At 38.8% G+C, this 21,445-nt stretch overlaps 2 protein-coding genes across 9 annotated transcripts; one reads left to right on the forward strand and one right to left on the reverse strand.

The window, feature by feature from the left end:
* The first annotated feature begins 652 nt into the window (after positions 1–652).
* LOC126609841 (protein JINGUBANG-like) lies at positions 653–2,551 on the forward strand. Its single transcript, XM_050277774.1, has one exon. The coding sequence runs from the start codon at positions 989–991 to the stop codon at positions 2,366–2,368; it is 1,380 nt and encodes a 459-aa protein (XP_050133731.1). The 5' UTR covers positions 653–988; the 3' UTR covers positions 2,369–2,551.
* Positions 2,552–9,830: 7,279 nt separating this feature from the next.
* On the reverse strand, positions 9,831–17,994 carry LOC126609839 (uncharacterized). 8 transcript variants are annotated; one of them, XM_050277772.1, is made up of 16 exons: positions 17,835–17,965; positions 17,550–17,613; positions 17,295–17,358; positions 16,906–17,050; positions 16,379–16,599; positions 15,923–15,960; positions 15,754–15,833; positions 15,475–15,542; positions 14,931–15,237; positions 14,513–14,625; positions 14,367–14,432; positions 13,701–13,791; positions 13,479–13,546; positions 13,338–13,375; positions 13,109–13,219; positions 11,893–12,330 (listed from the first exon to the last, which is right to left on the reverse strand). In XM_050277772.1, the coding sequence occupies exons 4-16, from the start codon at positions 17,009–17,011 to the stop codon at positions 12,138–12,140; spliced, it is 1,500 nt and encodes a 499-aa protein (XP_050133729.1). In that variant the 5' UTR covers positions 17,012–17,050; positions 17,295–17,358; positions 17,550–17,613; positions 17,835–17,965; the 3' UTR covers positions 11,893–12,137. The 8 variants fall into 8 exon arrangements, with proteins under 8 accessions (XP_050133726.1, XP_050133729.1, XP_050133725.1 ...); XM_050277769.1 differs by lacking the exons at positions 11,893–12,330; positions 17,295–17,358 and adding an exon at positions 9,831–10,348 and having other exon boundaries at positions 17,835–17,993; XM_050277768.1 differs by lacking the exon at positions 17,295–17,358 and having other exon boundaries at positions 17,565–17,613; positions 17,835–17,994.
* Between the last annotated feature and the right edge of the window lie 3,451 nt (positions 17,995–21,445).

Consider the following 21,445-nt stretch of genomic DNA (forward strand, 5'->3'; position numbering starts at 1 on the left):
CCTTCTTCCCCCGACCGGAGGTCCTTTGTTTACAGCTATCAATTTTTTTACGCCAGATTGCGAAATCCACAAAACCTTCAATATGGTTCTCATCGATTGAGAGTAACCATTACTCTTCCGAATCTAATATTAATTGAGAGATGTAGAGAGAAAAAAATATATATGTTTGAGAAGAAAGGCAGGGCCGACGGCCGGCAACCATGGCTGCAGAATTATTTTTCTATTTTCTATTTTTTTTAATTTTTAATTTGTAAGACTAAAATATATGTTTAGTCCAACTGTAAATATATTGTACAGATGGCATATTTTAAGTGGAAATATCACGAATGACGTGTTGATAGTATACAATGTTGTATAATTTCTCCATCTAAAAGCATTATATAATTTTTCATTTTAATCGGAACACGGATGTTATACCACGTATTTTTATATTAGTGGTGGAAAATTGTATTTTTTAAGTTATTAACATTTTAACACACATATTCCACAATTTGTGTACTGACACGTGATCTACCATCCCATGTTTCGGTTACATTAAAAATCTCTCCAAAATGTGATAAAAGATGATGATGTTATTAGTTTCTGTGCATGCATGCATGCAGTCTGCTCGACAGCTCCCTCAAAAGTACGGAAACTTTAGTGCAGCCAAACCAGTACTCCCAACATCAAGATTGAGAAAAAGATGACAACGGAAACATACATTCTTGCTTTGATCCAGCTCAACGGCTACAATTCTCTACTTGGTAAGGCACATTCAATTCCCTTGAAAGCCTTATAAAATGGTCCCCTCTCCAATTTCTCTACAATTTAACAACCTCCACAACTCCAAACCTAACATAGTAATTGAAGCACTTTTCTAATAGGCACCCTTTTAATTAATAACTTATGTCTTTAAATTATTAACTTATGTTTTCATACCATTTTTCTGCTGCCACATACTTCGTTGAAAATTTCTGATTCGGCCGTTGTTTGCTTGTTCAACGATGCGATGGAGTTTCAGGGCGAAAGAAATCTATGGAGCTTCATGGACGAAGAGCGAAAGAGCATCAAGTTACCTCGGAGACTTTCGTTTGGTGGTGGTAACCAGCAACAAAGTTCATCAGACGAAAACATTCGTTCGGCTTCTGCAGCAAGACCATCCGTTGCTGAGTCCGAACCAACAATTCCTCCGCTGCCTATGAGCCCTGGGACGCCCTGGACGCTCTCCCCGGTGCGCACCTCTCCCTCCCAATCCCTTCTTTACCACTGCATTGCCTCCCTTCACCGCCATGAAGGGAACATTTTCTCGATCACATTGTCAAAAGATCTTATATTCACGGGCTCGGAGAGTAGACGGATTCATGTTTGGAAGCAACCGGATTGCACTGAAATCAATTACATAAAAGCTACTTCAGGTCAAGTTCGAGCTATTTTGACCTCCGGGAAAATCTTATTCACCACGCACGGCGACTACAAAATTCGCATATGGGACGCGTCGAATGCAGAGAATTTTCGACCGAAGAAGATCACAACGCTTCCTCAAAGAGGCCGGTTTTCGCTGTCTTCGAAAAGAAGCAGCCAGCGGCACAAGGATCACATCTCTTGCCTAGCTTACAACAAGGAAGACAAGCTCTTGTACACAGGCTCATGGGACAAAACAGTCAAGGCATGGAAGATCAACGAAAGGCGCTGTGTGGATTCGTTCGTAGCGCACGAAGGCCACGTAAATGGAATCACGATCAACAAAGAAGATGGCTGCGTGTTCACTTGCTCCTCAGACGGCTCAGTCAAGATTTGGAGGAGGGTGTTCGGTGAAAGTTCTCACATCCTAACCATGACTCTCAAGTTCCAACTTTCGCCCGTGAATGCCTTGGCGTTGAGCTTGTCATCCACCACGACCCTCCTCTACTCTGGCTCGTCAGACGGGCTAATAAACTTTTGGGAAAAGGAGAAGATGTCCGGGCGGTACAACCACGGAGGGTTTCTACAAGGTCATCATTTTGCCGTCCTTTGCTTGGTAGCGTTAGGAGGACTCGTTTTCAGTGGCTCCGAGGACGCGACGATTAGGGTTTGGAGGAGAGAGGAAGGGAACTGCTTCCACTCATGTCTCTCCGTTATAGAAGGGCATCACGGACCGGTCAGATGCTTGGCAGTAGCGTTGGAGACGGAGAATTTGGTAAGGGTGAAAGGTTTGTTGGTTTACAGTGCAAGTTTGGATCAAACTTTTAAGGTTTGGAGGGTTAAAGTTTTTCCTGCTGAGAAGGTAAACTCGGTGGATGAAACTGCTGCTGCCAAAGACCCACAGAGAGAGATTGTAGAGTGTGAGACGAGTCCTGTGTTGTCACCTTCATGGGTGGAGAGAAAGCTTCAAGGCAACTATTTCCAGTAGGAGCAAATAAGCTAGGACATGTAAGCTTGAGAAAAAGCTTCAAGGCAACTATTTCCAGTAGGAGCAAATATGCTAGGACATGTAAGCTTTGATCTTGCTTAATTAGCAACCTCCATTTCTTCCAAAAAAATTAGAAAATTAACGTGTTTTGAATAATTTGAAACGGAAAATGATTTCTGCGTACCTATGCCTACTCTTTGTTTATTTTTATTTATTAAAATTTTTAATTTATTCAATCTAAATGTCAGAAATAAACAGAGGTGTTTGAAATCACAATTGATTTTGAAGAAAACCTAGTCAGTTTGAGATAAGATGCAGAATCTAGTTTAGACAAGGATATGAGATCTCAACTCACATTTCGACCTCGTTTTCTTACTCTCAAGTCCAAAACTAGTTCTTCAATCTTTTAGAAAATAAAATGGGGATTACAAGCTATGAAGTATGGATACAGATACAAATACGGGGATACGATACTATATGATACGGCGATACGAAAAACCTCTGAAAAGTAGGATACGAAATGCTATAAATATGGCAATTTAAATTACATATATATTAATTATACAAAATAAATATATATAATTTAGTGTTGCAGGCCTATTTAATTGAGCTATTCTAAGGGAATAGAGAGAGGGAGGTCGGCGGTAGTGAGAGAAAGAAGAGAGAGATTTAATTGTGAGGTGTGTGTTGTATCACCCAATTGTGCCTTTATTTATGGTAGTAGGATAGGTTAAATCCTTAACCTTTTAGAATTTCAACTCTAATAGGATATTAACTACTAAAGGGAATATTCAAAGATATCCCTAGATACACTAGGATTTACACAATCACATTCATATTCTAAATATGACTGCAACACTCCCCCTTGAGTGTGTAAATACTCAAACAAAACATCGTACCAAATCTTTAGGAGGTAAGATAGAACAGTTGATGAAGTCGGCGGCACAACGGGTAAATGCGAGTCTCAAATTTAAAGAAAGTATGCATTGGTAATAAAACTCACAAAACCTCGCTATGATAAAACCCAAGGTATGGGGAAACCTCATAGACTAAGGAGAAAAGTGAGAAGTATGCATAATGTCTAAAACATACGTCAAACAAGACGAACGTAATGAACTCAACAAAGTATGATCATCCCAAGATGGGTGCCTCATTAAAACCTCGTTAGGTAGCAAAAACCCAGTGGGAAAAATGCTCCTAATCATAGGAAAAATAGTACATTAAGATCAAGTGAGTATGCTTCAGGATACTCCCCATGTGTTAAACATAACTTCCAAATAAGAGAACTACAAGCAATTCAATTCAAATAATTTACGCATACCGATCCCTTGGACAAGCTTCTGAAAAGTAGACTTGGGCAATGACTTGGTAAAGAGATCGGCCAGGTTGTCCTGGGAACGGATTTGCTTGACTTCAATGTTCTGATGTTGTTGTTGCTGGTGAGAATAAAAAAACTTTGGCACTATGTGCTTGGTGTTGTTTCCCTTGATGTATCCCTTCTTTAACTGCTCGATACGTGATGCATTGTCTTCAAAGATCGTCGTAGGAAGGTCAACGACGGAAGTAAAACCATTAGTGCTTCGAATATGTTCCATGATTATTCTCAACCAAAAGCACTTTCGTAATGCTTCATGAAGGGTGAGAATCTCAGCATAGTTCGAAGAAGTCACAACTAGCATTTGCTTGGTAGACCTCCATGATATAGCGGTGTCTCCAACAGTAAAGACATAGCCCGTTTGAAAACGTACCATATGTGGATTAGACAGATATCCAACATTTGCGTAACCAACAAGGCGGGAATCAACCTGAGAACCGAGGAGGGTGGCAACTCTTGAAGATTCACAGGTATAGAACAAGCCCAAATCCGTCTTACCCTTGAGGTAGTGGAAAATACCTTTAACACCATTTTAGTGTCTACGTGTGGGCGCATTGCTGTATCTAGCCAAAAGATTAACAGTGAAGGAGATGTTGGGTCTAGTGCATTGAGCCAAGTACAATAAAGCCACAATTCCACTTAGGTATGGAACTTCAGCTTCCAAAATCTCTTCCTCATCTTCTTTTGGACGGCAGGGATCTCGTTTAGCATATAAAGTCCGAACAACCATAGGTGTACTCGACGCTTCGCTTTATCCTCATTGAAATGTCGCAACACCTTTTGGTTGTAGTTCGATTGATGTACTAGGATTCCATCCGTACAATGCTTGATCTCCAAGCTGAGACGGTATCGAGTTTTCCCAAGATCTTTCATCTCAAATTCCTATTTCAAGTAAGCGGCAATTTCCTCAAGCTCTGCAAGAGTTCCAATGAGGTTCATGTCGTCGACATAAACTGCAACGATCGTAAATCCGAAATATGACTTCTTTATGAACACGCATGGGCATAATTCGTATTTCACACAACCATGACTTGTCAAATATTCACTCAGACGGTTATACCACATCTGCCCAAATTGTTTCAATCTGTAAAGAGATATCCTCAATCTAATAGAGATAGTGTTTCGTGGTCTAGAACTATTTGAACTAGTCAATGGAAGTCCTTATGGAACTTTCATGTAGATTTTCGTATCTAGATCCCCATAGAGATAAACGGTTACCACGTCCATAAGCTGCATATTCAGTTTTTCAGAAACTACCAAACTGATTAAGTAACGGAACATTATGACGTTCATTACAGGGGAATACGTCTCCTCATATATCAATCCTAGGGCGCTGAGAGAAGCCTTGTGCTATGAGGCGTGCTTTGTATCGCACTATTTCATTCTTCTCATTATGTTTCCTCACGAAAACCCACTTATAGCCCACAGGCTTCACATATGGTGGAGTAGGAGCTATAGGTCCAAACACCTTACGTTTTGCAAGCAAATCAAGTTCAACCTGGATTGCTTGTTTCCCGTTTGACCAATCTGTTCTACGTTGGCATTCATCCATGGAACATGGTTCAGTGTCATCGCTAAGCATGATGTCATTAGCTATTGTGTACACAAATGCATTGTCGACGATCATCTCATTCCAATTCCAAACATCATCCAATACTGCGTAGTGGACTGAAATCTCACAATTCTCGAGAGATCGGCTTGTCTTGTCTAAGACATTACCGTAATCTAGAATAACCTCATGCATTGGAACGGATGAGTGAGCGATGGTTGGATTCAAACTAGGGTCACTAGTTGCTACTGATTTCCTTTTCCGGGGTTGTGAATCCTTTGAACTAAGGGGTATGCCATGCTTCAGGGTTGGAGCAGATGGTTGGCTAACCGCCAACGTACCGAGCCGAGTGAAAGATGAGGCCTCCTCATCTTCGGGGAAGGTCCGGCCTTCCCAGGCAGTGTTATGACATACATGGGGTACATCTATCCTTACATGTGCATTTGCAGCAGGTATATGTGATCTTGTCACCTTAGCTAGATCAGTAAAAGCACCCGACATGCTCTGAGCAATGCTCTGAAGATCTATAATTTGTCGCACCTCAATTTCAGACTGGGCAATGCAGGTATCTAAATGAGCCATAGTGGGAGCATACCACGACAATTCGTGGCATTCTCCAGGAACATTAGCATGCTTATTTCCCCCTAACGACGGGAAGATTGTCTCATCAAAGTGACAATTCGCAAAACGTGTGGTAAAGAGATCTCCTCTCAAGTGTTCTAAATTGAAAAATATTGATGGCGAATCATAACCGACATAGATTCCCATTTTTCTCTGAGGACCCATTTTGGTACGTAGTGACGGCGCTATTAGCACATAAACGGCGCACCCAAACACACATAAATGTGAGACGTTAGGCTTGTATCCAGTAACCAACTGTAACAGTGAATGAGGTTGGGTAGCGGTGGGCCTCAGGCGGACTAGCATAGCTGTGTGTAATATTGCATAGCCTCAGGCAGATACCAACAATTTGGGTCACATAACCAAAGTTCAAGCTATCAATTGAAGGGGCTTTATGAAAGCTTTTGCCATGCCGTTTTGGGTGTGAACATAAGGTACATGATGTTCCACTTCAATCCTTAGTGACATGAAATAATCGTCAAAAGTTTGTGACGTAAACTCTCCAATGTTATCTAGTTGAATCAACTTGATCGAATAATCAGGGTGCCCTTAGCTTAAAAATTTGTGCTAGGAGTCTCGCAAATGCAACATTGTGAACATGTGACCATCATGTCGATGCATCAATCAACACCATAAAGTATCTAAATAGTTTGTATGTTGGTTGGATAGGTCTACAAATATCCCCTTGAATCCTCTAAAGAAACTTAGAAGGGTCATGAATAATCTTTGTAATTGAGGGTTGAGTATCTAACTTCTCCAAAGAACATGCTTTGCATGTCGGGAATCCAAAGTAGGGAGGTAAATGATGGCATATGATGAGTTAAGGATACAGCGCATCATGTCACGTTCGGGATGTCCCATTTGGTCATGCCAAAGCAGCAAAGTGCTCCGGAATTTAGGCACAAGGACGGCCACATGGTAAGCTTCTATGCCGCGAGTGGTTGTGATGTACAACCCACTCGGGAAACGTTCCAACTTCTCGTCAATACATTTTTGGCCATATTCGTACGAAGTGATACAAAGAAATTCAAAACCATTATCTTCAATGGTTTCAATATGATATTGATTATCTCGAATATCTCTAAAACTCAGCAACGTTCTTCAGGAACGTGGAGAATATAAGGCACCTTTAATGGTTAAGATAGTACCATTGGACAACATGATACGGGCCTTTCCGTATCTTTCAATCAAGTTGGATGAGCCTGGGAGAGTTGTCAAATGTGCTTTCTTAGGTACAAAGTTAGTAAAATAGTGTTGCTAATGCAATATGGTGTGTGTGGTAGTACTATCAGCCAGACAACTAACTTCCCCACTAGACATATACCTAGAAATAAATTGATTGAATTGGTCACATGCATAAATATAAATCCATTCATTCAATTAATCAATTCGAGAAAAAAATATCCATGAAATAACAATCCATAGTTCAAAACAAACTCAAACCAAACAAATTATTCCAAAGACTTAGAAAAATTGTCCAAAATTAAACCATAAACCTAGAGAAAAAAAAAAAAAAAAAAAAAAAAAAACAGGTTGTTTCCACCACTCCTAGTGGGTTCGGCCACTAGGGATAAAACACCCTAAAAACATGTCTAAAATTTATTCATCCATAGGAGTTGATGTTGGAAATGTGCCCTAAAACCAATCATATGATGATACTTTACGGACATTTCACATGTTAAACTAATATAGTTTAATATAAAGAGCAAAGATTATTGTTTGAAGCCGTCTCATATAAATGTTATAAGCTTAAACGATAAGTCCAAGGAATATGTAATTGGGAGAATGCGATCTAAAGAAGTTATATTCATGAGACCATTCTCTTTCGTATACATATCCTAAACGTTCCTGATCATAGGATTGCCAATTGGACATTGACAGTCCGTTAAGATCAGTACGTGCTATGTCTTCTCTTAGGGAGAGTGACTGGTCTCGAGTCATTGGTGTGACTGACACCAAGACAAGCATTTAGGTGCTCAATAGAGAATGAGTCCACTGAACACGATCAACAATGAGTTCTCATACTCATGTCACATGAGAACTCATGGTTGGGATAATGCAAAGTAGTCTTTTGACCTGAGGCATCATAGTTGTCTTGTGGTTAGGTCCTTGATCTTTGACTATGTCACTATGTCAAAGTCACTCCGTCAGAGGGTGTCCACGACATAGTTGGGGTTAAGCCACTTAGCCATGGGGACAACTAAAAGCACAACAAGGGATCTCTAACCTTTAAACCGTTTGAGAGGGAATACTCTATGATATGATTAAGAATCTCTAGCCAGAGTATGAATGAGATTTAGGAAATCGTTCCAAATCACATTCAAGGTAATCATATAAGTAAGAGAATCATATTGGATAGTAGACATGAATAAACTATCAAACCAAACAATGTGGTCAAGAGTATTGTATTAGAAAAAGACCGTATTGCATTGTAATCCTAAACTGAATAGGTTCTCCACCTCTTCTGATTAGCTTGGGTAACCATGACATACTGCTAGGTGTCACTCATGGTTTGTGGAAGCCCTAAACATGTATAATCACTAAAGGGAGAATTGAAAGTAAGTTTCAATTCACAATCGATTTGAAAGAGTTCTAATCGCCCACTGCCTCGCTAAAAGGAACCTAATGGATCGTACACCGTGTAAGGTAGAGATTGAAGAAACAATGGAGATGAGTAAGGATAATGAAATGGTTTAATTATTTATGGCAAGGATTAATTAATATGTTAATTAATCAAACGAATAAAGTTCGTTAAAGACCTCGGGTTAGTTTTGGGCCTCAAGGCCCAATGGGCTTCGAACGTTAAGCCCATTGACTTAAGTTGTATGACAACTTAATGACTAATAATTCTCAAATGCCCAAATAGCCCAATAAAACCCTATGGCCGGCCATTTTGATAAAGGAGTGGGTTTTGGACTTATTACAAGTTTGCCACTCCAATGAAGGTAAGTATAAATGCGACTGTATAGCCTTTTCTTCATTAGGGTTTCTTTTGGAGAAATGATGAGAACACAATGTCTCTCCCTTTCTCTCTAGGAGGCTAGCCCCCTTGGAGGAGATTAGCTAGCAATCTTCTCTCCTCCAAGGTCACTCATCTCTTCTTCGAGTCTCTCCTTGGTGTGGAAAAATTAGAGGTTCTCAACTTTGGGAACTTGGAGAATCCTTTCAATCATCTTCATCCAAGAAATCCATGGATCTCAGAAGCAAGGAATGAAGGCCCTCTCCTTGGGTGATTAGCCTTTGCTTATGCAAAGAGGAATCAACAAAGGTATAAGATTTCTCAACTCACTTTGTTCTTGAGTGGAGTCTTGGTTCACCCTTCTACTAGGCTTTGAATTTCATGAGTAATGTTTTGTTTTGAGTGCATACAAGCATGATTCCGCCTTTAATTGTTAATTGCATGCTATAGATGTTGCTCAAATAAACATGTTTTTCACAAAATTTCCTTCAGTTGATGCCTCCTAAAAATCTGATATCTCCATGGATGTAATAACATCTTCCAGACGTTCCACATGTGCAAAGTTAGACTCACGACGGCAATGATACTTGGCAACGACCTCAAAGGTAGTTCGGCATACGCGTGACCAATGATCATTTGATCCATAGCGGTAGCACATGTCCATTTTAGTGGAAGGCAATTAAACGGTGGTTTTTCCCTTGTTCTTGAAGTTTGGGGCCTTAGGGGCAAGGGGTTGGCCCTGTTGGGTCAAATTTCCTCCCTTAGGTGGGCCTTGAATCTATTGACCTTGGGTCCTAGTTGGGCTTGTCGCCTATTTCCACGGTCACGACGATTTTTGCGTCGTTTGTGGCTGCTAGAATTGGTTGCATGCACTTCAGGTGCGACGTTCGAGCAAGTGGGTCGAGCTTGATGATTCTTCATCAAAAGCTGGTTTTGTTTTTCAGTGAGAAATAAAATATAATCAAATCCAAAAATTTGGTGAATTTATGTGCCTTATATTGTTGCTATAGGACAATATTGGTGGCATGGAAGGTCGAATAGGTCTTTTCCAGGAGATCTAATTCGGTTAGTTCCACTTTACAGAACTTCAGAAGTGATCGGATTCTACAAACTTCAGAGTTGTATTCATTCATGGACTTAAAGTCTTGGAAGCGATGATGTCAGTCGTGTCTTGCTTCAGGCAAGTAGATGTCTTTATGGTGATCGAAACGGTCAGCCAGGGCAAGCTAGAGGGTACATGGGTCTTCTTCAGCAAGGTATTTGGTCTGCAGTGCATCATATATATGTCTTCGAATAAAGATCATTGCATTAGCTTTCTAAGCTTCATCGACTTGTTTGTCGACGATAGGTGCCTCGATGGTGGCTCTAATACCCTTTGCAGTAAGATGAAGCTTCACGTCTTGAACCCACTTCAGGTAGTTTCTTCCAGATACTTCCAGAGTAGTGAAATCGAGCTTGTTCAAGTTCGACATGTCCCTAAAACAAAGGGTACAACAAAAACGTGGTTAGTCATATGGTGATCCATAGACATATATCATAGAACATTCAGGTTCTATATACATGTATTGGTTTAATTTATGCATGAAAACTTTGAGTTTCATGTGGTAAGTTTTGAATGAAAACTTCAGGTTTCAAAGGCACTAAATATGAAACTATAGGTTCAATTTAGTTTTATGAACGATTAGTTCATAAAGGAGAGGTTCCTACAAGAACACATAATGCAATATGTTAATTTAAGTGTAGTGGATTTGAGTTGCTTCGGGAACTCAAGTGTGAGAGGTTCAGAGCTACGAAAGGATGTCAACGGTTCAAAGTATAAAAATAAATTATTGAATCGTTAATGTCAAAAAGTGATCTTTAGGTCAATAGTTTAGTATTAATTATAAGATAAATTGACTACATATCACTTTTAATTAATTCAATAGATTGAGACCAAACAAGATCTCGTTGAAGCAAAATAATGACATACGGGTCAAAAAAAAAGTGGGCCTTGCAGTTCGGGTGCAGGCTGATTGGGCCTCTATAAAGGCTGCAGGCCTTGGGTCGAGTGGTCTGGGAAGCCCAGCAGCCAAGGCTGCTGGCTTTGGGCAATGAATTGGACATAGGTGCAGGCCTAGTGAAAGTTAGCCTTGGGTTGGTCCGAGGAAGCCCAACCGAAGCTAGGTTTCATGTTTTTGGGTCAGGGCAATTTAAGCCTAATAGCAAAAGCTGGGGGCAAATGGGCTGAATGTTGGGGCAAAGCCCAGTTAGTTATAGGCTGTTGCAGGCAAGCTAAGTCATGGGGCAAAAGTAAGCCCAATAGTACTAGACTGCTGGAGTTGGGCCAAGGACTCGCGGCTTTCTTGGTTGGGCTAAGGGACTTCAAGGCCGTGAAGCCTATTAACCCGAAGGCCTAGGGTGTCTGGGTCAGTGCAGCAAAGCCTAAAGGGCTGCTGCCGTGAGGTCCAAGGTGTCAAAATGACACCATTCTATGATATGCTCCACGCGGCTGAGCTTCAGGCCTCTTCCTACGATCCTTCAATTCCTTAGCTTCTGGCAAGAGCGTGCTGATAATGTGTTGTAGGACTATTTAACTGAGCTATTCTAAGGGAATAGAGAGAGGGAGGTCATCGGTAGTGAGAGAGAGAAGAGAAAGATTTAATTGTGAGGTGTGTGTTGTATCAACCCATTGTGCCTTTATTTATAGTAGTAGGATAAGTTAAATCCTTACCCTTTTAGGATTACAACTCTAATAGGATATTAACTACTAAAATGAATATTCAAAGATATCCCTAGATACACTAGGATTTAAACAATCACATTCCTATTCTAAATATGACTGCAACATTTAGAACATATTTTGATAACACAAGAATTCGATTTCATCATCCAAATTCAAGTTCATTTAATTTGTTAGAGAAAAAAAGTTGGAAATCTAATTCTCTGTAATATATGTAGAAGAAGTGTGAGAGTTGTATTCATAGTTTCAATTAGAGGGTTAGCTCTTCATATTTATTAGATATCAATTAAAGTTCTGTCTCTTAGTAAATTTTTTCTTTTATTTTCTTATTTGAAAGTGTAAAAGTATCCTAAAAGCATGTACATGTATCCATTGAGTCAAAGTTTATCCATTGACCATGATACATATCCGACGAATATCCAAGAATATCTTACAGGTATCATATCCGAAAAGTATGAGATGCGCAACCAAAGTGAAGTATCCGTGCATCATAGATGACAAGTTATTTTTCTTCTAAAGAAACCCCAATTTTGTGACAAATGCAACTCAGCTCAGGGGTTTAATTAGCCCTCCCGATCGTATTTTGCCCGAAATTAATAAAAAAGATAAGAAAAAAATCCGCCTTTTCAGAGCTATTGTCCCACTAAAAGAAATATCCTTGTCATAGGTCCCCTGCCTAATCAAAAATATAGTACTGAAATCACCTTTCCAGTCAGCTGTTTCTTGAACCACACCACACCTGCGTATTTGTTGAATTATGGCTACCAGCTCAGAAACACGTTTAAACACTTTGGCCCCCCAACAAAAACCAATCTGGAAGATTTTAGAAGATTTTAATGGATTTTCTTCCAATGAAAGATTTCAAAAAAATTTAATAAACTTTGCAACTCTATATGGATTTTGGCTGATTTACATGGATTTTTATTCAAAGAAAAAAACAGTGGGGTACGCCTTGCAAGCGCAATTGTGAGCATATGCAAAGTAAACCATATGATGTGGGGAAAATTAGTCCAGGTTGCAGCCTTGGTTGTCAATATTTAAGGATACTAGGGGTTTTCTGTTCAGGCGCTACAACGTGATGTCCGGTGCCGTTTCTCTTCTCTTTTGTTTTTCGGTTCAAAGGGGAAATACGAGGGTCGAACTATTACTGCAAAATCCGGTAGGTATGAGGAGTAGGTTCTAAACATATACATGGTTCGGGTTTGAAGTATTCATTCCATCAGGTGGCATGTGTTAATGTTGAGCTTACATTCCTCTTAGAGGTCCCCATCGACCTTTAAAGACAAACCAAATTTCTGCTCCCAAAAGAACTAACCTAGTATGATGCAGCTGCAGTCTAAAACCTAGTAAATCAAGATCGAATTTATTCTGAAACGTAATTCCTATGTTACAGATTGTTTCCTACTCAAGGGAAGATAACAAACATTTTGAGTGTCAGTGAAGCGGTCTACTTGCATATTTCAGGAAAAGGCATAGAGGCACAACAATGGTAATATCCTTTGTCATCAAACACAAACCTCTGTGAAAGATGAGCTTCTCGGATAAGATACTCTCCCCATTCCTCCGATCCATATTGCTTGAAAATGCCACGCGCATCAAAGGAATTAACCTTTCTCGTTCCCTTCTTCCTGCGTATTACAATTTCATATATCAGCCACAGGTAAAAGAAACTTTAACGAACAAACGCTTCCGGATCCCCAACACCGGGAAGACCTAATAAGCACCATAGTCAAAGAAACTTTTAACCTTTTGCTGTGCCTTGCATTCATCACAGTTGCATGCAACTGCAATCATAAAAACAAGAATCCCGAAGTGACTCTTAGAGTGAGATATAAGTAAAACATCAAAAGTCAGAGTGCAAATAAAGTTAAAGATCGTAAAAAATACCTTTAATTTCTGTTTAGCATCTTTCTCTAAAACAAGCCCGGCTTCAATATATGCATCGATGATGACTTCTATGAAAAGCTAGCTAAAGAAACTTAAAATGGTCATCAAATTCATATAAACAACTCAAACCTAGACCAGAATTTTTTTTTCTTGTTCTTTATTGATTCCAGGTATACCAAACACTAAAATAAAATATAATGAATGCTCAGAAAACTAGGATACGACAGGCACGCAGAAGTCGTCCCTCACTGCCAATTTCTTCAACTGGAGCATAGACAACACCAGCTTTGGCCAAAGAACCTCTCATACAATTCTGAAAGGGCAAGAAGTATTCAGTCTCATTCGTGCACCTCAAGTCTTAAATAGCACAGAAATCAGAATTGAGAAGAACTTTTTAACAATGAAATATAAGATCCAAAGGTCACACAAGCAAAAAGAACGAAAAAAGATAAAACAAAAAAAAAACCTGGTGCTTGATGGATTCCATTACACTTTCAGACAATAAAAGGGATCAAAGAGACTTTTTCTTTAACAGAAAAAAATAAAACACGCCTCAAACCAGGAATTTTATCCCCTACATGTTTGAATTTTCTTGCAAAGATCAATAATATTCATTCTGTGGAAACTGCTACTTTTGGTAAAGGTACTACTCAAGATGAATCTAGTTTGGTTAGTCAGCAACATAGAAAATGAAAACATCTGAGACACTGCAAAGATTGCTTGCTGACATTCTTTTAATAGTAGTCAGAGGTATGAACTAACAAGAATATAATTTAAACCTCACCAAAACATGTCTGATTTAACAACTTAACCACATGGGCACCTTGTTCCACACCACTAGCTAACACGCTATTTGGTTTAGTAAAGATTCTGAAGAAAAAATTATACCAGTCCCTTCAGTCTTATGGAGACAGGGCGATTATCTAAGGCTTCGATCACTTTTGAAGAGATTCTCTGGATGAAAAGAAAAACAAAACATTTCATGTCAAGTAGCCTTCAATCAGCTTATTATTATTTGATTCGGTTACACTTACCTGCAAAACCTCAGTAGCAGCATGAACTCGGTCCTTGTTCCACAACTTCAGCATAAGCACAGTTAAGTGAAACGTTTTTGGTTTAATGAATATTGACTTTTCAATCCCCAAGTCTGTCAAGTGGACATAACTCAATAAGATTTTTGACAGACTAAAAAGAGGAAAATAGATAACTTGTTTACGAACTACAAGGACATCATTTTCAGTAAGTTTAAACTAGAACAAAAAAAGGAAAATACACACGAAAGAAAATAGAGCAATCAACTAACAATTAACAATGACCCAATCATCAGCTTCATGAAAGGAAAATGGAAACTGGTTAACATCACTATCATTTTATTCAAAACCGTTTAACTCCTAAAGTCTTGTAAATCATGATTATTTTGAAATTTTCCATTCATAATGATTACTTTCATACCAGATAGGGTAGCCGCCTTTGATGATTGAAGCGCATAACTGACAAGAGGTATGTTGGTTAGATTCACTTTAACATGTTGACGGTCACCTTCAACTTTAAGTTCAACTGCGACATCAGGTCTTTGGTCTTCACCTTCACTCTCAGAATTCTCTTCATTTGAATTACTATCCAGATTATCATCTACACCAGAATCACTAATTCCCAGGATTGAGTTCTGAAAGTTGACGAGCTTATCAACTAATTCAGGATGTATTGCCAATGGAAGTGAAATGAAGTGAGAGTAATCGAGATTTGAGCTTTTAACTGCCTGTGTGTTTCAGCAGGAAAGAAAAAAGTTTGTTATATGCTTAACAGTATGCTCTCAGCAGCAAAAGGAAGAGTAATGATGAGAAATAAATAGTGCATATAGATGAACGGGAATAAGTTTCAAATAGTGTCGGGTTAAGCCCTTAAATAATGGACCAAAAAAAATTACTGATAGAGTAACAATATAAGATAACAACCACCATATCTTCTGCAAAACCATATTGATAGGCAAACTGACCTGGTCAACTATAGATTTTATCTTCTCAGAAGCTCTAGATATACTTTCAACTGAATGGCCTTCAATAGCTGTGACAGGTAACAACAGTTAAACCAACTTCACAGTTCCCAGACTGTCTGAAATCCTCATATAGGAACATCATATTATACAAACTTGGTTGAAATTTCCTCCTGCCACAATTATGTAAAACTTGACCTAGAGACCTGAGCAATTTTTTATTTTTATTTTAACATAAACTCAATTTTATTAACCTTAAAGGGTGAAAACATAGTAACTTACTTAGTGAATCCTCCTCCCTTGACAAAGGGATTCTAATCTTAACTCCCATCTCGTCCTCAATCTGTTTCTGTGTCAATCCCCTGACGCACCAAAAACATAATAATAGTTACAATACACAAGAAAGTAATCCTACATACTTTTAAAAATATTTATATGTTGAATTGTGTACCATTTTCCTCTGACAAAGCGAAACAAAGAAGCACCAACCTGCATATCAAAGAAGAGTGTGAGTGCAAAATAAACAGAATAAGTGTCACCAAAGCAATAAAAAGGTGAAATGTAGGAACTTAAAGGGAACAGAAGGGCATGTAAGAAAAGCATTATGAGAAATGCCTTTGAAGTACAATATGCAGTTAACAATACCGCCACTAGATCTGCAACAATCCTACAAAATTCCTACCATAAGATGATAGTACATGTTATTTTGTTTCTATTCCACATTCACTCAGCTTCTTTGGTCCCAAAACTCTTCCCATAACCCCTCCTATCCCAAGAACAAGGGAAAAAGGGAAAGGAAATATATATCATAGTAGCATGAAAGATGCAAGCAAGAAAGATCTTAAAAATCTTTTATATGGTAGAATTAAGCCCAAACCAAAAATACAGGATTTTAAAAAAATCATGCCTCAACTGAAATTGAATGCTTTTCAGTAGAAACCACTTGCTCTCCTCCAAAGACTTTATCTTCTCCAGTATCTTGTGATGCACTGGAACCAGCATCGAGGTTAGTTGCAGCCACCTCTATGACATTCTCCAAACTTGAAATTCTCGTAGAAGTGCATTCGTGCACTTCTTGCACTTGAGTTTCAGATTCCAGCTTTTCTGTGACCTCCTTCACAGAGCATTCTGCAAATCCACATCAAACAATCTGTAAGAAATCTGGATGGCAACCAATACCATGCCGATAACCTGTTTTCACAGAAATAGTTTTTTCTTTTCCAACCCAATCAAAGTTCAGAATGGCCTACCAACAATTTCTAGATCATTATACAAAATGGTAAATATAACTGCATGTTTCTGTATGTCTCAATATTATTAAAAAGACTAACAAAAATTATACTGCAATCAGTATAAGAATTAGAATCAATGCAAAAAGTAATTGGTTTCGTATAGTCTAGGCTGCTGGATGATAATTAATAAAACGTAACCCACCTTCATTGGAACTAGCTTGAGTACTGACTGGTCTCCACACAGCATTAGTTGTTCTGAGCTTTTTGTTACGGTCCCCGACAGTTTGCTTATCTTTTCTACCACTCATTTCGATATTGTAACTCAAACCGCGATACTCACAGTGTCCCTGTCAACAAGTTTGAGTCAAAAAATTCAATCCAATGGTAAATCCAGAAAGCATCAAAACTGACGTGACAACCACCTTCACCTACACTCTGAACTCAATTGCAAACTCAGTTTCACACGAAATCAATTCGTTTTTTCCCTCCTCGGTGAGGTGGGCGAAAAACGCATACTAACATAGCATAGTTTTTTATTAATCAATTTTCAGAGGCTACAATTTTTGGGAGAAAAAAAAAATCCAAAATTACTCCATTAGTTTCTCTTTTCAATGAAATAATCGCTTATCCGTCAGCAGCCGAAGGAAATCTTTTTCTGAAAATCCACAAGTACAGTAAGGATCACTATGCAGTATGCAAAAAATGAGTGTGTGTGTGTGTGTGTGTGTGTATATTACCATGGCCATAATACAACATTAAGGCATAATTAAATACCAAAATACACAATTTTATATGCAGAATAAATGTTAAACCTAATTAATTGACAATTAAGAAAGGAAAACTAACTAGGAAGCAATTTACTGGCTTCAGTGCATCATATGCAGTTGTAAATTTCAGAAACCGATCCACTCTGCAAAAATAAGATCAAAATGTCATTTCTTTAACTCTCCTCAGAACGAATAGTTTAATAAATATGAATTATTCTGCTAAAAAAAATTAAAAGTTGTTTATTTTGACAAATTAATCAGGCGCAGTTTGGCGCCGGAGCATTCAGCAACTGAAAAGTTGACCGGTTTTTGTAGATAGGTGAATGCATTAAGGGCAGGAGGCAAACAGAGTGTTAGACGTTACCTGAAGAGGGGCCTGGAAGAAGCTAACATTAGCGGTTATGTCTTCAAAAGAAGAAGGAAGGAGGAGAGAGGAGGTGATAGCGGAGACGGAGGTGGATTGCAGAGTTTCAGCTCTTAATCTGATGACACGTATCCTTTGTGAGAAGCAGGGCTTTTTTTTTTTTTTTTTTTTTTTTTTATGCTAGGATTCTCTTCTCTTCTATTCTCATTCCCTTCTTTATCAGGACCGAATCCTGAAATTTTGAGAGTCATGTGCGAAAGTGAATTAAAGGCTCTAAAAAGTAGGAACTGTTGCAGTCCTATTAGATTAGGAATGTGATTGTGTAAATCCTAATATATCTTGGAATATCTCTTATATTCCTATTATGAGTTGATTATCTATTAAATGTTGTAATCCTAAGGGGAAAGGTTTTTACCTATTCTACTACTATAAATAAAGGCACAATGGGGTGGAATAGAACACACCCACAATTACACATATCTCTCTTCTTCTTCTCTATTGCATCACCTCACTCTCTAAGGCCTTCATAATTGTTCAGTAAATTATGCATACAACACATTATCAACACGCTCTTGACACTGCGCTAACAAGAAAATGTATTCTTTAATCAGGGGAGTATTATGTTTTAATCATTCTTCTTATGATTAATTAATTATTTTATTGAATTGATCTACATTTTATTGATTCAATTTAATTTTTGTGTAAAAGACTGTTTACTACCCTCATATTTCATGGTTTTCAACATTTAGTATATCAAGTTTTTTTCGTCTCAGAGTCATACTTAAAGTGTAAATTTTGGGATAGTCTCATACATCCGTTAGTCAAACTGTTAAACGTGCCGTTAATTGTGACGTGGCGCCCATGTGGACAATGACCGGGTGCCACGTGTCAGCCACGTCTTCTTCTTCTTCTTCTTCTTCTTCTTCTTCTTCTTCTTCTTCTTCTTCTTCTTCTTCTTCTTCTTCTTCTTCTTCTTCTTCTTCTTATTCTTCTTGCAACTTTTTTTTTCCTTCCTCCTTCTCCTTCTTCCTTCCTCCTTCTCCTTCCTCCTTCTTCTTCCTTCCCTTTTTTCTCCTTCTTCCTTCTTCTTCCTTCTTCCTTCTCCCTTCTTCTTTCTTCTTCTTCTTCCTCCTGCAACTTTTTTTTTTCCTTCCTCCTTCTCCTTCTTCCTTCCTCCTTCTTCTTCCTTCCCCTTCTTCTCCTTCTTCATTCTTCTTCCTTCTTCCTTCTCCCTTCTTCTTTCTTCTTCTTCTTCCTCCTGCAACTTTTTTTTTCCTTCCTCCTTATCCTTCTTCCTTCCTCCTTCTCCTTCCTTCTTCTTCTTCCTTCCCCTTCTTCTCCTTCTTCCTTCTTCTTCATTCTTCCTTCTCCCTTTTTCTTTCTTCTTCTTCTTCCTCCTGCAACTTTTTTTTTTCCTTCCTCCTTCTCCTTCCTTATTCTTCTTCCTTCCCCTTCTTCTCTTTTTTCCTTCTTCTTCCTTCTTCCTTCTCCCTTCTTCTTTCTTCTTCTTCTTCCTCCTGCAACTTTTTTTTTTCCTTCCTCCTTCTCCTTCTTCCTTCCTCCTTCTCCTTCCTCCTTCTTCTTCCTTCCCTTTCTTCTCTTTCTTCCTTCTTCTTCCTTCTTCCTTCTCCCTTCTTCTTTCTTCTTCTTCTTCCTCCTGCAACTTTTTTTTTCCTTCCTCCTTCTCCTTCTTCCTTCCTCCTTCTCCTTCCTCATTCTTCCTTCCTCTTCTTCTCCTTCTTCCTTCTTTTTCCTTCTTCCTTCTCCCTTCTTCTTCCTTCTCCCTTCTCCCTTCTCCCTTCTCCCTCTCCTTCTTCTTCCTCCGAATCTGGGGAAGTTTTTTTTTTTTCTTCTTTCTCCTTCTTCCTTCTCCTTCCTCTTTCCTTCTTCCTTCTTCTTCCTCCAAATCTGCCCAGGTGCGGGTTTTTTTTTTTTTCTTCTTCTTCCTCCTTCTTCCTTCCCCTTATTCTCCTTCCTCCAAATCTGGGGAAGTTTTTTTTTTTTCTCCTCATTCCTCCTTCTTCTTTCTCCTTCCTCTTCTTCTTCTTCTTCTTCTTCTTCTTCCTCCGAATCTGCCCAGATTCGGCTTTTTTTTTTTCTTCTTTTTTCTTCTTTCTTCTTCTTCTTCTTCTTTTTTTTCCTCCAACTGCAACTTTTTTTTTCTTCTTTCTTCTTCTTCTTTTTCCTCCAACTGCAACTTTTTTTTTCTTCTTTCTTCTTCTTCCTCCTTCTTCTTCCTTCTTCTTCTCCTTCTTCCTTCTTCCTTCTTCCTTCTTCCTTCTTCTTCATCTTCCTCAAAAAAAAAAAAAAAAAAAAAAAAAACCTTCATCTTCCCCAGATTCGGAGGAAGAAGAAGGAAGAAGGAGAAGAACGGGAAGGAAGAAGGAAGAATGAAGAAGGAAAAAGGAGGAAGGAGGAAGGAAGAAGGAAAAAGGAGGAAGGAGGAAGGAAGAAGGAGAAGGAAGAAGGAAGAAGGAAGAAGGAGGAAGGAGGAGGAAGAAGGGGAAAAAAAAAAAACACTTCCCCAGATTCGGAGGAAGAAGAAGGAGAAGGAGAAGGAAGAAGGAAGAAGAAGGAAGAAGGAGAAGAAAGGGAAGGAAGAAGGAGGAAGGAAGAAGGAGAAGGAGGAAGAAAAAAAAAGTTACAGTTGGAGGAAGAAGAAGAAGAAGAAGCAAGAAAGAAGAAAGAAGAAGGAAGAAAAAAGAAAAAAAAACGTGGCTGACACGTGGCGCCCAGTCATTGTCCACATGGGCGCCACGTCACAATTAACAGCACATTTAACAGTTTGACTAACAAATATATGAGACTGTCCCAAAATTTACACTTTAGTTATGACTCTGAGACGAAAAAAACTTGATGTACTAAATGTTGAAAACCACGAAACATGAGGGTAGTAAACGGTCTTTTACCCTTAATTTTTCTATGTTGAACGTGATACAATGCATTGGATATGCAATTCCGGCTTTCCGAGATGGATCTTCTACAAATTCAAAGGCTTTTGTTGTTTTCTGCCAATTAGGTACGCTTAAAATAAAGTAAGATATTTGAAACGACCTTGAAGCATGAAAACATTCCCCATGATGCATGAACCCCCCTATGTTTATATTTTCCTTCCGATATATATATTGTATATGTTCATATATTTTTCAATATATATATATTTGTTTCATGCATTACGCAGTTTTTGCTATGTGAAATTTGTGAGTCAAAGAACCGAAAGAAATTAGAAGCAATTAGGGTTTTTCAAACCCTAGAAATTTTGAAAAGAGAAAAAAAAATTATGGGAATTTTTTTGGCTAAGGGCACGACCTGTATGGGTCCTTGACTGTTGCTGGAACCGCATGTTTGGGTTCCACATATTCTGCATGCAGCCTTAATCCATGCCTCAGTCCATCTTACCAGAAGCTAGCCTTGCTAAGCTTCTTAGCCCAATACTCGAAGCCAGCAATGATAGGCTTCATCTAAGCCGAGCCGCACCAAGCCAGCGTCACGGACTGAGCTAGTGAAATTTGTTGGGCCCGCAACACTTCAAGCAACATACCAGCATGTGCTGGGCTTTTCCCATCCCCTCGGCCCAATATGCAGCAAGCATACAACTTGTACTGCAACGA

The sequence above is a fragment of the Malus sylvestris genome, chromosome 17 (genome assembly GCF_916048215.2).
Source record: "Malus sylvestris chromosome 17, drMalSylv7.2, whole genome shotgun sequence".
In the NCBI taxonomy this organism is placed as follows: Eukaryota; Viridiplantae; Streptophyta; class Magnoliopsida; order Rosales; family Rosaceae; genus Malus; species Malus sylvestris.

Excerpts from the sequence above, each read along its gene's own strand:
- LOC126609841 (XM_050277774.1), top strand. The coding sequence starts at position 989 with ATGGAGTTTCAGGGCGAAAGAAATCTATGGAGCTTCATGGACGAAGAG.
- LOC126609839 (XM_050277766.1), bottom strand. The coding sequence starts at position 17,863 with ATGTTAGCTTCTTCCAGGCCCCTCTTCAG. Across the intron at positions 15,961-16,378 it reads AGCATTCAATTTCAGTTGAG|GTTGGTGCTTCTTTGTTTCG; the intron begins GCATGATTTTTT and ends TTTGATATGCAG. Across the intron at positions 12,331-13,108 it reads GAAGCTCATCTTTCACAGAG|GTGTGGTGTGGTTCAAGAAA; the intron begins GTTTGTGTTTGA and ends ACAAATACGCAG.